This window comes from Notothenia rossii (genome assembly GCF_949606895.1).
Source record: "Notothenia rossii genome assembly, chromosome: 2".
Lineage (NCBI taxonomy): Eukaryota > Metazoa > Chordata > Actinopteri > Perciformes > Nototheniidae > Notothenia > Notothenia rossii.
This window is the reverse complement of record NC_136904.1, coordinates 74,152,061-74,170,908: the sequence shown is the minus strand read 5'-3', so window position 1 is coordinate 74,170,908 and position 18,848 is coordinate 74,152,061. Positions and strand designations below refer to the sequence as shown.

Here is an 18,848-nt window from a genome sequence, read left to right as displayed (position 1 = left end):
AATGAGCAAAAATAGAAAATGCTTTAAAAATAGCCACCTCAAAAACCTTTTTTTTTAATGTATGAAGTGTTTTTTATGATATCCAGTTAACAAACAAAGCTGCATACATATGCCACCAGAAAAACAATCTATCGGCCACAGCAAGAACGACCCGAATACAACACAAACTGCTATTTAATTCAGTGTCTCAACCACAAACCCCCGACAACACAATTAAACTCGTACAAAAGACTGGAAAAACCAGAAGCAGCAGGCTGTAAACAAATGTGGGATTATGTAAACACATGCTGATAACAATTTGCTGGCATGTTAAGTAGAGTGCAAACAGCTGCTGGATTATGTAAGTGTGTATGAGAAAGAAATGGATAAAAAACATTTGTGTTGTTATCCCTCAAGAAAAGTGAATACAAATTTGATCAAACACTAAACTGTAGCATCACACTGTACTTCGCACTGCTGGATAATAAAGAAATTGGAAGAGTAAATTGTGTTTAACACAGCGCGGTGCGTATCAATGATACAGTAGCTACTGTGTTATCACATGGGGTAGTAAAAAGATTTTCAATCACGAGCTGGCCTCGTGCTCCTTTGGCTTACTTTATAAAGAAATCTCAGCACTTAATGTGCAACAATACATTTGATTCACTATTGATAAGTGCAGGGAAATAATGGGAGCTTCCAGCAACCTAACAGAGGCCTGTTCTGAAGCCAAACTGGGCAAATGGCCAAGAAAAGCTCCCACATTTATTTTATCTGATATAATAAATATCATATCTGATGTCATACATCATCACGGAGCAAAGTAGTTCTGCTGCTCTGTGAACAGACCTCTATATCTATTCATTCAAAACGTTCCCACTCAATAGTCCTTTTTCTGACTTGCGATTGATTGGTGAGATGGAGGGCTTTTCAAAAGGTTATGATCTTAAACCATGGGCATGATGGGTTTGCAGGTGTGAAGGACAATAAATAGTGCAGTAACAGTTTGATATAGGAGCCATCTTAGCTGGTTGCCCCCAAATCCTGAGCTCATAGCTTATTAAAACACAATCACGATCTTGTAGCGCGGTCGGTACTGTCACCTGCAGAGCACGCAAACTGATTAGCAACGTGTCAGCTTCACAGCCTGTCCAGATCTAATGATTAGTGGCTCAAACTATCACTTTAGTGCGGCCATTAAAGCCTGACAGTGGACGTTTGAAATGTCTGACTGATATGTAAATGTGTAACCACAGCGTTTATATTCCACAGCCTAGCAAATGTCATTTGCACGGGGGGAATGTAACAGACTCCTGCGTACATTAGCGAGTTTCCTGCCTTAACTTCCAATGAGACCACCTCAAACATTCACTTACAGCATCATAACACATCAGCCGACAACATTCTGCCTTCAGTGACTCAGCTCTTTGACTTCATGCAGCAAGTCCAGGATGACGCACATGCTGAGTAAGTCCAAACGTCTTATTCTGTGTGATCAAATCACCTCTGCAACGTATCCCCGAGCTGAACACAGAAACTGTGTAAATGGCGGAAGTAGAGTGACCATCATCTTGCCTGACCCAAACAACGCCGTGCTGAATCTGAGTCTGTTTGATCATCATTCTGCTCAGCTCATTGCATCACTGCCGATGTATCTCTGAGACGTTCTGTTTGTCACTGCTGGATTGATTTTTTAAGTTTGGTCCTGTGTTGCATTGAGTCATTTTCTGGGCATATTTCAATCTGGATTTAAAGGAGATTGTCAATGTATGCAATTTTATATCTTGGGTTACTTTTTATGATTCTACATAGAAGAGGACAGAGGAGGGCGCGTAGAAAATGTGTTCTTTATCTAAGTGTGTCCTCGTAATGACAGCCAAAATAGGAAAACACACCGTGTGAATCATGAAACGTTACTTCTGTGCCACATCTTCGTAATCAGGAGAGGCAATCTCTCATTGTGTAAATCAATGCTAAATTAATCTCATTCAAAGGCAGGGGTTCTCAAAGCTGTTTGCACCAGCGGGAACTTAAGACGAGAACCAACCAGGAATGATAGAAAATAATCAATCAAACTAATGAATGAGTGCCACAGGAGAACACTCCCCTAACAGCTGGGATGTATGAGCAAATGAATGCAAAAGTCTTGGAGAGTATCCTGTAGTTTGAAGAGTTACTGTCCAGAGAGTGGCTGCTGAAGAGCATTCCACTCCAGATATCAAGCACCGAGGTCAGGCATGTGGCAGCCCAAATGATGTCTGTGCTGGAATTAGTGAAGTGTGCTAAACTGGGCTGGCTGTTATCTAATCACGCTAGACCAAACCATTCTAAAAACAGAGGGTAATACTTAAAAACACTCATTCCTTTCAGGGTTTTATAATTTCCCAATGAGTCACTTCTTACTGTATATGCCATGTGATGACATTGAATTTGAAACATATAATACCACAGAACATGAAGAATATTAGTGTGTTTTTCAGTTACAAACATTTTGTTCTTTGTTCAGTTATCAGTTTCTTTTTAATTCTCAGTCACTGTTGTATACCAACTTATGTCGCTAAGTAAATTAAATGCAGTATTGTACTTAAGTGTAACTTCGAGGTACTTATACTTTACTTGAGTATACAACAATTCAAAAGCTAACTATTCTAATTCTTACTTTGGAATGTTTATTTTACACTATTATTTCTAAGTTATTTTAAGAATAAAAAAATAATTGCATAAACAACACAAGGGTTTATAAACTATTTAAGTATTATTAGTTGATTAATCAAGATAATTAATTTGCATCCATAAACAAAACCAAATTATTTAATCGTTTATTTTAAATAATTTTGAGTTTTTTAAATTATTTTGGATATTCTGCATTAGATACTTTTGTGTTATTTGCTTTAATTACAATTTGTTGATTGTGATAATAATTGTTACTTAAGTAAAATGTCCAATGCAGGCGTTTTACTTGTAACACAGTATTACTACAGCATATACAGTACTTTGACTTAAGTAAATGATCTTAATACTTCTTCTACCACTGATAACTTCACATTAATATGACAGCATGAATGTGTGCATTAGTGATTTATGTGAATATAATGATTTTCTCTACATGCTAGCTGCTGGGCTCTGTGTAGGTGTGAGGTTGGGGGTCTTACCAGGCATGTGCACCATCCTGCAGCCGCACACGCGCAGCACCTCGTTGGTCTCGCAGAGCAGGCGGCAGGCGCTGATGCTGTACGTGTCGTATCCCGGGAACTTCTCTTTGCTGGTGGAGCGGCAGTTCCCCCAGGGTTGGGGCAGGTAGGTCAGCTAAGCACACACAGATTTATTAGACCCCAAACTGAATGACCAGGGGCCAATGGTTGCATAAGGAGTCATTTTGTGGGGGGAGGGAAGCAGGGGGCTGTGATGAAGACAACCTACCCTCTGCTCCTGACATGAAACAAAGGTCTGGAAGCCCGGAGAGACGCCGAAGCCCAGCTGGTGGATGTAGGGGGGCTCGTCCTGACTGTGAATCTGGACCCGGATGCCGGCCTCCAGGGACGTCTCGTCTTTAGGATGAAACAAACAGGAGCACGGAGAATTCAGACGGCGGCCTCATCTGACAGCTTGGACTCCATTTGACACTAACAGCAAACCATATTTGAAAATGCAGGACGGTAGGGATTACTATCATGTGACAACTATGCAAACACACATCTGATGTAATGTATTGTGTTCAGGAACTTCCTCTTACAAATCATATTTTCCAGGTTGCAGAAATGCAATCAAAAAATGCATTATTTACGGTGCGTGACCCGGGAAATTGAATGCAGGTTATTTTAAAGCCCAGCAGAGCTATCTCATGCCGTAGCATATGATGGGATTACACTGGACAAATAGTTTTGTGGCTTACTTGTTTCTCTCCAGATGGGCAGATACTCATCCTGCTGGATATCCAACATGATCTCCAACCCATTTCCCATTCCACCCTGCTTGCTTTTCCTGGATGTCGTCCTGTTGCCATTAAAAGTGTAGCATTTCCCATATCTGGTGTACACCTGGAAGAGAATAGATTTCCGTTATGAACATCACCTTAAACATGACAAAGTCCACATGCTGACAAGATCAACCTATGACGAATTGCAATGAAGGCCCCGATGTGGAAGAAAAAAAAAATATATATGCGAGTGTCTGCTTGAGCAATTGACTCAATATTACCAACAAACCTCCGGTTGCAGTCTGCCGGCTCGGTCCCTCATGGACTTTGATAAGCTGTCTTTGAATGAATTCCAAACACCCACCACACATACCCCACACACTGCTGCTCAATTGTACTGCTATCCCACTGAAATATCAAATGACATAAGAGATTCTTTAATCTTCCTTCAAAAGAAAACAAAAGATAATAAGAGAAAGGCCTCACGTCGCCCCCCATCAGAGGAGCTGTCTCTGTGGGGAGAACATCATCTCTTTGCTTATGCTCCTCATCTAAACTGCTGCACTGCAGAACATGCACATCTTACAGATCATTTATCCGCTATCTCCTGTGAGTTTATAAATGGGAATAAAAGGATACTGTAGATCCACAATTAAAATCTAAAACACAGGGGGGGGGGGAGCATGCCATCAATCCTAAATTGACTGAGTTAAGTATATTAATAAACAGAAAACAAATAATAATTATTATTTATTAATAATTATTATTAGGCCTTCTCTAAAAAGTGGGAAGAAATGACTAAATTTTCAATATTGTAAATTATTTTGTAAAATAGCCAACAAAGCAGCTTGGCTTCATTGTGATTGACAGAACTCTATGAGGTTGTCATCTGTGTTTTCTGTATTTTGACACTCTAACCGTTTAATAGTTAGTATTAAGGTTATAAAAGCAAGTTGTAACCTTTAAGTCGACTAAAATGGACTTGTTCGGCGTTTAGTGAGCGGCCAATTACATGAGGGCATAAACCTAGTGTTTTGTGAAAAGGCTTAAACTAAAAAGAACAGACTCAAAATGTGCTTGATTTATTCTGGCTTTAGGGAAAATATACTTTTGAGAATGATATGATGAGTTAACTTCAGTGTTATGAGCCCTGCCACACATGCCAACATCTAGCCTATCATCAGAGTAAAGCTTTTTCCGATACATTTTTCACATTTATAACACGGCATAATACATCTAATCACAGAGAAAAGTCATGTATTGAATTCATTTGGTCCGAATATCAAATAGAAAGGACAGTGATGAAAGTATAAAAGCCAGAAGCAATCAAATGGCAGGAGAGGTCAACTGACGAGGCGCTGGAGAAATGACAATGGAGCTGAATAGACGGCAGACATATCATCAAAAGAGACACTGCGACAGTCCCAGCATTCTCCAAAACGCCAACATCTGTGCTCTGACTTTGATATCAGCTTGATCCACCTAATGAGTGCTGTGATGTTTAAATAAGGGACGTTTGCGGAACAACAGACACTCTCATTTACATACCACAGGGTGTACACATCTGAGATGCTTGAACAACAAATCAAAGTCACGGTTGTAGGGATCAGTCCAGTAATTCCCTGGAACAGTGGCAATTTAGCAATATCAACAACAGTGATTAGAGCAGGAAATGAGTACCATTTACAAAAGCTTGGTGTTTAGAAGGACAGCTGTATTTTCCACAATAAAAGCCCTCAAGGCTTTTGATCTGGCTGTGTGTGCACAGGTTTGTATTGGGAGAGTTTTTGAATGCTTTGCAGATGGTTACCTTCAAAGTGTGCTTAATAAGCCATAGCCCGCTCGGGTAGTCCGAATCAAATGTAAACTTATTGTACCTTTTCTATTAAGTGTGGTTCGGTCTCACACTGCACAAATTAAAGCAGACTATACAAAAACAAGAATTTAATAAAGGGAATTTTCAAAGGCGCAGTACTGAAAATGAATTTAGAATATATTTTTGATCGCGTAGAAATTTGGCGGTGGAAGATGTACTGTACACTGAATTCAACAAACATGGAGAAAACCATTAACCAATTACAAAAAATGTGACTAATAATATTGATAATATTATTTTGTGCGATCTTTGCGAAACTAAAAAACAATATCATACACATCTTAATCATTAAAGTGATTTATAACCTTGGCCCTTCACTAAAATAGATTTTGGTTCCTGATAACAAAGATCATAAATGCAAAACTAAAAAATAAATGAGTCACATATCAGTTTGTACTAGTTCATGTTTACTCATCTGATTCCATTGTGAAAAGTCAGTATAAGAGGGAGCTGGACCAGAACTTACAGACACTAATATATCTTTTTATGAACAGGTGTGAAAACAGCCGTAGTTGAGGATTGAGAGAAATGGCAGACCTCAGTTTACGCTTTGAGCAGCACAGCAGCACACAGGGGTCTTAAACATTATTTAATTTAATTATGATAGTGACTCTAATAGTGCATTTCTTTTTAAATGGCAGCCTCTTTTCAGCTCTTGTAATTAAAAAAGGGGAGGTGGCAAAGTGGGGGTCGGGGAGAAGTATCCAAGTGTGACTTTTGACTGACATGTGCTATTAGGCTGAAATGGTTTAATCTCTATTTGGCTGGTGCGGAGCAGTTGAGGAGGTAAGCTGCACTTATCATTGATCCTCCCCCCAGTTCATTGACACACTTAAGCCGCGGCAGTCAGACTTTATCTGATGGAGAAGGCAACAGAGGCAAAGGAGGATTTCACTTTAGAAATGCTTATAACACCCCGACCAAGCGTCTGGGTTTCGCTTTAAAACTTTGGGCTCTGGAGGACAACGTTGTTGACGTTGTGTTCACAAATGATATCACCAGAGAGTACAGCAAAGTTTTCCCATCATCTCACCCAGGAAATGGATGTTTTCTGAGCTTCCACTGGTTTATTTCACTGCCTCTGAACCCCCCACTCTTCTCTGTCTGCATCTCCAACATGATTGATGGAGCATTTTTCTCTTGTTACATCTTGCACCAAATTTAGCAAAGGTAACAAGGCTGATTTGGGCAATTCCCAAGTGGGGACTTGGCAATGCTGTCGACAAGCTGAAACAGAGCAGCAGCATGGCAGTTACAAACCAAATGAAAAGGGCCTTTGTAATCCTCTGAGTCACTCAAATTGTATACATGAGGTCATTATTGCAGCACTTTATAAAGAATTGTTCACTCTGTTTTCCTTCGGTGGTCAAAAACATATTATTTAATTCGACAAACATTTAAATGGTTATGGAAAAAATAGATCCAAACATTACCAATTGGTTTGGAACCAGTTAATCTCTTGCTCATATATTCAGTCTGGACATCCAGAGCTCAAGACTATTTGGATTGGTTTAGAACTCAGCAGGCCAAAAGGATTGTTTTTGAGCCCTCTCATGTGTTGAACTCTGAGTTTGTGCTTCTGAATTATGGAAGTCGGCACAGGGTCCCCTTTTATCAGCACGATTGTTATAAACACTGATAAATTGGCAACTCACGGAGGCTTGTTACCATGTGAAGTGTCACATGATTGGTTGTGTTTATTTATGTACTACTACTAATAATAATAATAATAATATTGGGAGGGATGAAACCCTCTTTAAATGCAGAGCACACAGCACACACAGTGAAATGTGTTCTCTGCATTTAACCCATCCTAGTAAAGTGTGTATGCTCTTGAGATGAATGATTCAAATGTGTGTAGTTCTTCATCGGGAGACTAGCATGTGATTAATGGCTAGTTGTTTTATTTATCTCTGTATAAATGTGTTCTGGTCCTGATGCAGCAATTTCCCTTCTTCAAGACTATTTTTTCTCAAAAGTAACCTTTACCTTAAACATTTAAAACCTAAACCCTTTAACTTATTACACGTAATATTCACGTGATATTATATATCTGTTATCATTTTATTATTCTGTTTTTCCATATTGCAATTCTGATTTTCAAGGACGGATCCCACTGGCCAAATCTGAGTAGCAAATAGCTTGAATGATTAATAATTTGGTTGTTTATTATGTATTAATATAGGTTTACATGCCTTGTACGTCATGGGAGTTCCATGGTTGCAGGACCCTGAAACCAAAGTGGCCAGATGTATTTCAAACATGTTTTTTATATAAACTGTATATTAGTTTTCGAGGCCTAGTTTTTCTGGTTTTATGACCTGAAGGGAATTGTTTTGGTTGAGTTTTTTTCTTTCAGTGTTTGGCTTCAACGAACAGCAGAACAAATCTGCTGAATAGATAAACAGCGAACAGTTTTGCTAACAAGTTCACCCAAAATGTTAATAGCTGATAATATGTCATTGTTGCTTACAGTTTGTTTTTACTGCCCCCCATTGGCCAACAAGATCAGTTGAAGCTGGTTTGATGCTAAGTGTAACATAGGGATCCTGTGAAAATGTAATTAAATGTAAAGCACCAAATGCATTGAGATGGAGCCCAGCAACCAACTTTGGAAAGATGCCTGACTTCCTGTCATTTGCATATGTATCTCACCAATTAAAGCATAACTACCTTAAATGCCAATTCATAATGTTTCTTCTTCTTCCCAAGTGCCTTGTTTTATTCTCTGTCTCTCCATGCTAAATGCATTAAGAGATCAACCCCTTACCATGTAATTCATAAGCCCTTGTGGGGGGGGAGCCTTTAAAACCCTCTTTATGACCGTGATCTGCCTGTCCCCTTTTAAATAACCTGCAGGAATCACTTCAGTGCTTCTCCAGAGGACATCCATTTCCAGGCAGACTGCGTGTCATCCGGTAGCTCTCCGAGTATGAGGAAGGAGGATTTGAATTCATTTACGCAGGGTGGTAGAATATGCCAGAACACTGATTGGTAGTTGAAAACCATTAAGACTGGCTCATGCAGGTTTAAGGTTGAGACAGAAGTGTTCCTTGATTTAATGGCTTCATTATAATCTCCCAGCAGAGAGACTCCATATCACAATGTGACATGAACTGAATGTTGACATGGTATACTGTATATGTTATTGCAAGACCAATGGTGATTGCATCAAAGCATTCAGTCAATGTACTACACTGCATTCATCTCCATTTGTCACATAGATTTATTTTTGGTTAGGTTGGTTCGTCTGTTTGTCTGTAAACAGGATTACAAAAAGAAACTAAAGGCAGGTTTCGTTAAAACTTAGTGGAAGGATTGGCCAAGAAAGAGCCCATTACATTTTGGAGCGGGTCCGAGATTATAGGGCGGTACCTACATTATCTTTCCCAAATGGAAACAGCCAGGACAGAACTCTTTGCCTTTTGAGTTTAATCATTTATCAACTCCTTAAAAAGTAGCAAAACATTTATATTTGGTGAATAAACCATTAGCCGTTCAGTTTGTTTCAAAGTTTAAGTGAGGTGACTTCTCTCTCAGACAAAATAGAAACAAGGGAACATAGATGTAATTCCTACACAAGCCTGTGCACATGGGAGCTGCTTGACCGAAAACATTTTTTATTTTTAGGCCATAAAGACTAAAACAAAAGGCTAACTGTTACAATCACGACATTCCTCAAACTCATAATGAAGCTAAAATAGTCCCAGTTCATATTTCCATAGATAATGTTTGTACTATATGTGATTAAACAACCAGACAAATGGATAAACCAGCATTCCAATACACTTCATAAATCTTACATAATGCAACTGAGAAAATGTCTTCATTTTTGCCCAACCTGCATTGGAGGACAAACTGCAACAATGGGAAGCAGAATAACTGGCTCATAAAGTACTTAGGGAGACATCCGACTGGTCAAAATTGTTGTTGCCAACAGGCGTTGGAGGGACGTACAAAGAAGACATTTTAGTCTTAGGTCGTTCTAAACAGAAACATGTGAGGAATGAGCCTACAAAAGAGTAAAAATACTTTCTCAGACTGAACATCTTTGTTGCTTTCTTTCTTCAATTTACCCTTGCAACCAACACTCCGCTTTTGTCCGGTAACTGTTTTCCTCACACCCTAATACAGACAGAGATTCTTCACAAACCATAAACCTCTGTTAAACAACATCAAAAGAGTTTTTCCACATCTTCATTGTTATTTTATCTGGACAATTCTGTTCTCCTGTCAACACCGCTTGACAAAAAGAAGAGTTAAGGGACAAAAGAGAGAACATAACAGAAAATAATCCTCTAGATCCCTCACCACATCTCCCAGACTTGGGCATACACCAGTTTTTTGGTACACTTTACAATCCTTGAAAAGAAACAAAGCCCCCTGACCCTCTGGGATGGACAAAGCATTAGCAACAGCTTTCAACATCATACAGTCGACAACAACATTTTTATAGCCTTGTAAATGACCATAGAGCTGGATAAAAACCTCACACAGCGAAAACACAGACTGATTTATGAGCTTTATTAAGACGTTTTATACAGTGCTATTGCGTTGCATTAGTTTGAGACAAACTGCTAACTCAGTATACTTTCTTATTTTATCTAAAAGTCTTCGCCTACAATCTGGACCCCATCATTAGATGCAACATCCCTCCACTGTGATAGCAGCTTTAGGAGTCTTCAGAAATGATGACCGAGGCCAACAGCAAGGCTGCAGAAATTCCCGACATCTATTTAGCTCAAGATTAGGAATGAAAAATGATAGTGATGTGTTAACTCAACACACATGTCTTAAAAACTGACAAGATGTGATAAGAAGTCATTGCTAAATCGTTCTCTTTCTCATGCTGCATAATTCATGAATAATCCTCAGTCAAATTCCGGGCAGATTACTTTTACCCTGGGTCAGCGCTTTGAGATCTCTGCAACAGTAGGGAGTAAATACCAATCTAACAAACATCATAGCATCCCTAACAACCCCATCTAACCCCTTTTTGGCTAAACAGAGACTCAGACATGAATCCTTAATAGTGCAGACTGGAATGTGAGGCACACAAGTTTTGCACCGTTAACCTCCCTCTCAATGTCGGCCCTGGGAATGCAGCTGTGGATTGCTATTCAAAACATTACAGTTATCGCGTATCAATTCCGACCCTCATTACACAGCCAAGTGCCGAGATTTTAGTGTTTAATACAGTCGTTCAAGTGAGGTAAATACTGTGTAATCAGACTGCTGTCATCGTGGTAGCCGTTTGGCCAGAATTACATGTTTAATAAATGTGGTAATTTCCACAAAGTGTCATAAGAAATGTAAATGAAGGCTGGATATAATGAGTTTTCCCAGCAGACCTTTTTATTAATATGAAGAAAAGCAAATGTAACCTTTCCTGATTTAATTCGGCAACGACCCGCAGTGTTCATGATCAAACACAGAGGTGGGTTTACACTACAAGCGGCTACATTTGACTGACTTCACTTTAAGTAGTGTGTCATACATTTTTCTCTCCGGTTGGACTAAATAGCATACATTAAAACGATGGACTGTAACATAAACCTGAGGGCTTGTTTCAGTTATTAGTGGAGGAGTTCTGACTCATCTCTTCTTTGCCTTTCCTGCCTTTCTGGTTTCCTCTGACGGAGCATCAAAATAAGTGGAGCACCAAAGTCAGAACAGTGCACTCAGCAAGCCCTCTCTCTCTTCAAATGTTAGTATTCCCATTTTGTTCCCATGTCCCCACCCTCCCCCCATGCTGCCATACCCCGCATATCCGAGCATACTCAGCTAATGGAGCAGTGAGAGATGCTCTTGAAAATGGACAGGCTCTCCAGCACAATACAGCAACTCAAAAATAGAATAGTTACCTACATCCAGCACTCAGAGATGTGAAAGCTTCCTTTGAGCACAGTCTGCACTAACATCATTGCCATGGAGCCCATAAAGGTGCTGTTTTATAAATGTGATTAGAAACCACTGTCATAATGGGGATAATTCATCTGTATCACCCCAGTGAGGCAGGTCCCTAATCAGTCTTTATGTGTAATTGAGATGAATCATTTCCTGCAGCGAGGGCTTGTGCCTGTTCCAACCAAAATGGTAATAACTCATGACCCTAAGAGTCGAAAAGAACGCCTATGAATTATGCTCCAGATGGAACTGTAGTTGTCATTATCCATTTATCTACATTAAAAGACTCAACCTGGATTGGGATTTTTATTTAAAAGTACCTTTAATCCTCTAGATAATAGCTCAAAAGCTGCTTTCACCACATAAATGTATAATCCCTGGCATGTTCAAAGGGTTCTGATGAACTCTGGTTCTTCTGAGTCATTCGGGATCCTTCATGTCAAACCCTTACATGGTCTCCGGATAAGCTATAGTTATTTTTTTGGCCTACAGTGGTTTAGGAACAATTTCTGGATATTTATTCCACTCCAGTGCTCGAGGTCATGGCTCAGAAGAGAAACGAGTACAGTACTGTCATGCTGAATGTATGAGCTAATAGGGCTCTCAAGATAGCAAAGGAGCATACTGCCCGCGATACATGCGCCGAGAATATGCTTCACTTTTCCACTTCACCTCATTCTGCCCACAGTTCTGATCAGTCATTGTGCATGGTGGACACTGCGATACAGCCAAGAGAAATCTGCCCTGGGCACTGCATCAGCCAACAGTCCCGCCTTAGGCATTTGTCTAACTGTCGACTCTGTTTTTCTGCAGTCATTTAGATATTCAGGTTTAATTAAGGTACCTCTGTCATTAACACGGTATTTCATTTCCTAAGCTCTCAATCTCGCAACACTTTCTGCTTCCCTCAGACTCTGGCACCCACTCCAAAACACAAACACTCCCACCCGACTGCCTCTGAAGAAACGTTGTCACAGTTCCCTGGCCAAACTTTTATTTAGTATTCATCATAACCAAGACACCTGCTTGGTTGTTTTCCTTTCCTGGGAACTCTGGGGAAATGATATCTGTTGGATTGGAGCCACATGTTAGGGTTGATGAAACTGCCGAAGAGGAAAAGCAGGATCTACTATCTCTTGACATGAATCATCAATATAAAATATGACGTCCCTTCAGCAATATGAGATGCAAAGAAATATCAGCTGCAAGCTCTTGTCATTTTCTGACAAGTTATTCATAACTGAGGAAATGCATAAACATATATACATGCTTATGATTGCCAGTGTTTCCATAAAATGCAGCTGCTGCATGAGTTAATCATAAATACATGTTTTTCCCCCTTCTATACCCCAGTGTAACACGTGTGATGTCCTGGGACTGCTAATGACATGCAACACTTGCTTTATTCACAAGATGGTGCAATAAGTGCACTTACTTACCCACTAACTGACTCACTTTTCCAAACCTTCCCCTTTTAGTGAGTGCAACAGTGAAACAATATTTGCCTCTCGACCGTGTCACATTTCTCAGCATAGGGATTCGTGTTTTTCATGCTATATAAATCATCCAAGTAAACAGGTCAGATTAGAGTTTTTGCTCAGGCGAAAAAGCGTATTTTGAGTCAAAAGCAGATCTCACAGTCCATTAGACTGAGCTGGATCTAAAGCCAGAGCCCAAGGAAGTTTGGCAGACACAGAGGTTTAGAGAGCACACCTAAACACGCTCGGTTTAATTTGGCCTCTAATCACAGTCCTCTCGACTGGCTGAGTTAGAACAAGGAGATAATGCAGAACGGAACAAAGGACCGGCAGATCGAACAGGAGTTGAAATCCTCAAACCGCTGATCCTGTCCTTGACAGAATCTGATCAAAGTCACAGTGAGTGAAATCACATATTACTGCACAGTATATCTGCAAGGGACAAATGATTCATTTCATAAACTACAATTCAGGTGGTGACAATTCTGGCATTAAAAACTCAGTGTCTTGTGTTTATTATATTCTTGAAAAACGCTTCTGCCCCAGTCCACCACCCACCCACCCACCCACCCACCCACCCACACACACACACACACACACACACACACACACACACACACACACACACACACACACACACACACACACACACACACACACACACACACACACACACACACACACACACACACACACACACACACACACTGCATCACCGTACAAATGAGCAACTGACCGGCTTCACATTTCAGTTATCAAAACTACACTCCCTCGCAAACAAAGCACTATTATTGCTCTACAGTGTTACTATTTCAATATTTTGCATATCACTTCTTCACTATAGACATTCTGTTGGATATCTCGCAAGTTAGTTCAGCCCGAGGCTCATCTTTCTCTGTTGTTGCAACTCTTCTGTTCGCCAATGCAGGTCGATAAAGATTAAAGATGATTCGATGCCACTTTAATACCATGTTATGAAGAGTGAGAGCAGAGGACAACTGTAATCCCTGTCTGCACATCAAAGACTGGCCCGGTATCTGGCCTGCTATTAACAGAGTGGCCGGATGCCACCTGCCCAGATGTTTGGCATGTGGACTCTAGTTCTGCCAAATGGGAATCATGAGACCACAGGACTCCAGGAAGCATCGCAGGCTCTCAAACTTCAAGGACAAGCATGCGGGCAAATGTTTAAAACATTTCTTAAGCTTTTTTTCTATATTAATCCATCACTACTTTGGTGTTTGTAATATATGTAAGCAGTTTAATGACCATTCAGAGGTTTCATAAAACATTTTTCAAAAGATCAATTTCACACCTTGCTAACAAGGTTATTGCATTTGGTTCAGACACCTTTAGAAGTTAATGACATAGCTGCATCACTTTTAAATGTTAATGTTCTTTGAATATAACAGGCACTTTTGATATCCTGCATCAGAGGCAGCGCAGCTCAGTGTGGATTAGAGAGTTGATGTTGGGTTCTGCTTACCCCACAGTCTGACAGTCCCAGGCTGTAGCCCGGGCTCTGACTGTCAGCTAAAGAACTTGCCTGTGATAGGGCCTCAACATATTGGAAGGCTCCCTGTGGTTACAGCCCTGACTGTCAATGTGCATTTGGTCTGCTTCGAGTTTACCCACACTGAAGCTGTTTGTTTTTATTTACAGCCAAATCCTTAGTGAGTCCGTGGTGGAGGTCGAGATGATTGTTGTGAACAACTACTGAAACACATTTCTCACTGTCACAAGAATAGAGACAAAGACCAACATAAATGTTACGTTCAACCACACATAGTGGTCAGGCCATCTTTATAATGACAGTACTGTTACCTCAACAACTGATGTGCAACAATGTGAGACATAAAAGGTTAATGCATGTAAAGATCCAATGCCACATCCTTAAAAGGACAAATTATGAATCCTTAAATTGTCAGTCGATCAATTTGAGATCCAGACTGAAATATCTGAGCATAACATTTTGTAAAGACATTCATGGTTTCCAGATGATTCATCTCTAATAGACGAAATATGGGGAAGCAGTGTTCAGTGTTATTATTCTACTCTACACTGTAAAATGTTTGGCTGTAAAATTACAGTAAATTACTGGCTACTAGTTGCATGGATTTCACAGTAATTGACTGTAAATATTTCACAGTAATTGACTGTAAATATTTTACAGTAATTTACTGTAGATATTTTACAGTAAATTAGAATAAAAACTAAATACTGTGACTTTACAGTTTCCATGCCCATTGAATTACTGTGATATAGCAGTACAGAGCTGTGGTATTATGGTACCTTGCTGTACATCAATTACTGTACAGTAATTACCTGTATTTTCACACTTTTACTGTAGAAGTAATGCAACACAGTACCCAGTAATTTACTGTAAATATAAAAATGTAAATAATATGATAATATATTGTACATTTGACTAGTTAACTGGGATTTTACCATAACTACACAATTGAATCTGCTCAATCAACAAAGAAAAAGCCCATTTTAACTTTTTATTACTCCATTGAAGTGCAAAGTGCATTTCACAGTGTGGACATGTTGTTACGGCCCCAACCTCTACTATGCGGTAGTTGCTCATGCAACATGAAAGAATACACGCAATAACCGGTACCTGGTAACGAGCATTTATTGATAATCAGCCGTTTGCTCACACAAGCGAAACGGGAAACAAAAAGAGGTCTGGAGGACGGCCAAAAGGAACAAACAGAAGGAGGGAACCTGAGCCAGCCACACCACGGACCGTAGGACCCAGAGCTCCCCCCCCCCTAACCAGAAATCAAACATAAACCCTATGGGAAACAAAATAAAGCCGCGAAAACTGGACTACCAGGTCCTCCAGGCTAAACATAAACACATCTGCAAAAATATGGCCTACAACTCAAAATGGCAAAGAGGTATTCTAAGGAGAGTGTCTCCCAGCGTTAGGATAGGCGAGACATCCTTCTCCTCCAGCTTCTCCTTATATATACACGGCTGAGTGGAATAGAGAGGCGAAGTCCCTCCCCTTCCGGGAGCCTCCATGGGACCCCGGAAGCGGAAAATTATACATTGAATTCAATGGAGAGAGAAAACGTATCTTTTGATCCCGTTTGAATTGTGCCACGAATGACACATATGATGTTTGTCAATTTAAAAGAACATTTTGCAAGTCAAAATGTTTTAAATGTGTCGTAAAACTGTGAAGTAACACATTTTTTTGTGTTAAGCCGCTCAGTGAACTACATGTCTCTGGTCCCACACAATACGCGTCACCAACACAAAGATGGCCGTCACGTTGGCACATTTAACCTCATTCTTTCAGAATGAGAATAAAAGTATAAAACGAGGTGAAAATCACTACAAGTCCGGGCACGTTGAGAGCTGTACATACACGAAAGGGGAGTTAGTCGGTTCTGTAAGAGCCAGCATGCGGGACCGGCTTTACAAGGTTTCGGTGAGTAATATGAGTGCAATGTTAACAGGTTAATGTCAGTCAATAAGGAGGAGAATGAAAAAGAAGATGATGAACCACAGACCCGGCATATAATGACTGCAGTGTGCAGGGCTGTGTTAATTTATGTTACTGTTATCAATAGCATTAGTTGACTGAGAAAACCGTCAAGAAAAAAAGTTTAGCGATGTTACGAGTCGACAAGCATAATATGAACCACGGCTGTGATTGACAACCTGGACAGCCAGTCAGAAGCTAGAATGCCAACCTAGAGAGCCAATCAGAACCTAGAACGGGTGTACTGTATACGGGTTTGTATGCTGTGGATAACATTAGTGTTCACAAGAACAAGGTACACTCCCGTGTTTTGTTTTAGTTGCTCTTCAGATTGAAGCGGCCAGTTTTATATCGACTATATGTGTGATCTCCTTTTTACATCTCGTTGTGTCATTTCAGTTTATTTGCTGTGTGTAGATTCAAGGATTTTGGTTATCTTGTCAATTTGTTTGGTTATCTAGGCACAGCTGTGTGTGACTCCCTCTGGTACACTGGTATGTTTTCCTAATGTAGAGAGCATTGATTAATTCATAAACTACACACTGAGTCTAGACCCTGACCAAATCCTTTTTTGTTGATCAAATGTTTTTCAAAAATGTAATACACATTTAAAAAAATACAATGTACAATCACAACCAATACAACACAAATTACAAAAAATTCAGAAAAAACAAACAACAACAATCAGACAAGAGGACAACATTTTGGAAAAATAAACCCTCCCACCCCCAGATCTGGACCATCCTTGTATTGCTCATTCAATCTATTATAGCATGTTAACAAACATGGTACTTACTTTATTTGTACAGATCTACATGGGAGAGGATGGCGCGATGCAGAGCGCTGTCTGTGGTTGTGCCCGGGGGATGTACAAATGCAGCCACGCTGCAGCATTGGCAATATTTGCCATGTGGCAGATCAGCTCCACAGAAGTTGAGTGCCAGTGGAGGAAGCCTGGCACTTCAAAAGTAGTCCAGCCGGTGTCTCAACTCTACCAACAACAAGAGGAGACATACAACCCACTGGCCAGAGACATCGCCACTGAGGAAGTAGACTTGTTCAGGTCTCCACTGAGGGGCGCAGCGTGGCATGGCATGGCTTTTGTCACCTGAGCCAGAGCTGCAGCCTCAACATCAGGCCATTTTCAACGTGCCGGAGCTGGTGAAGGAGCGTGGGGGTCGGGGGCTTGAGGCAATTTTTGCCTCAATGCGACTGAGCAGAGACCATTAAGCTGCCATCCAGACAGCCACCGTAGGACAGCGGACAAATCCTCAGTGGCAGTTACACAGGCAGGGCAGGTTGACAGGCAATAATTTTGGTGCTGTGCTGAGGTCGGGACTTTCATCCACTCCATGCGCGTCCCTCATGAAGAGGGTGCTAGGGGGGTACAATTTAGACGGAGTCATGGCTGTCAACTGGGGAGTTGTAAACGAGGTGTGTTTGGCCAGTGTGTTTGGCCTTTTAAGTGTGACACATATGTAGTGATAAATGCTTCACCTGACCACTGTTCCTAAATAAAAAAAGTTTTCTGCATCGTCAGTCATTTTTTCCAAATAATTACCAATATTTCACAAATTCTTCATGTAAACTTAAGAGCACAGCTGTATGTTGAGTGTCAGCTTTGCTTGGTTCATCTTACTGGGTGGGGGGGGGGCAGCTACATGGATGTCGGTGCAGTCCACAATCATTTTGCAGTTGAAAGCAGAATGAATTTATTATTGACTCAGAATGAAGCACAACTTCATGTCATACAGTACATTGACTTTATTTGTAATTGTGTAAAAACATATGAGCATTTATTAGCAAGCAGGACCTGCAGGAACAGAGAACGGTGATGGATGGAGCTGGGGAGAGAGAAGAATAAAGAAAACAGATCAACTTTATTATCGGATATTAAAAATTCAATTTCAAAACAAGTTGCCACTCCTACAGTTTTCTAGTATGTAAAGATGATTTCACATGACCTATGCAAAATATCACACTCAATACATGTGTGTCTCTGGGGGGTGCATTGTGCCTTTGATGTATATAAATAATATACCATAACCAAATACTATCACGTACAGTGGAAATCAGGTTGCCAGAGCAGGTCAGTGTGCATGTTCCTCAGGGTCTCAGCAGTTACAGGTGAGGTAAAGACAATAAAAGAGAAACAGGTCAGTAACAACACTTTAAAGTAACAACACTGAATAA

General features: G+C 40.3%; 1 protein-coding gene across 4 annotated transcripts in view; it reads right to left on the bottom strand.

The window, feature by feature from the left end:
- The window catches only part of asic4a (acid-sensing (proton-gated) ion channel family member 4a), a 91,399-nt gene that overhangs the window by 10,995 nt on the left and 61,556 nt on the right, over positions 1-18,848 (bottom strand). For all 4 annotated transcript variants that reach the window (XM_079666337.1, XM_079666338.1, XM_079666339.1 and 1 more), the window contains exons 2-4: positions 3,872-4,016; positions 3,400-3,527; positions 3,132-3,285 (exon numbers count right to left, since the gene is read on the bottom strand). In XM_079666337.1, coding sequence (XP_079522463.1) covers positions 3,132-3,285; positions 3,400-3,527; positions 3,872-4,016 — 427 coding nt within the window. The remainder of the gene's footprint in view (positions 1-3,131; positions 3,286-3,399; positions 3,528-3,871; positions 4,017-18,848) is intronic.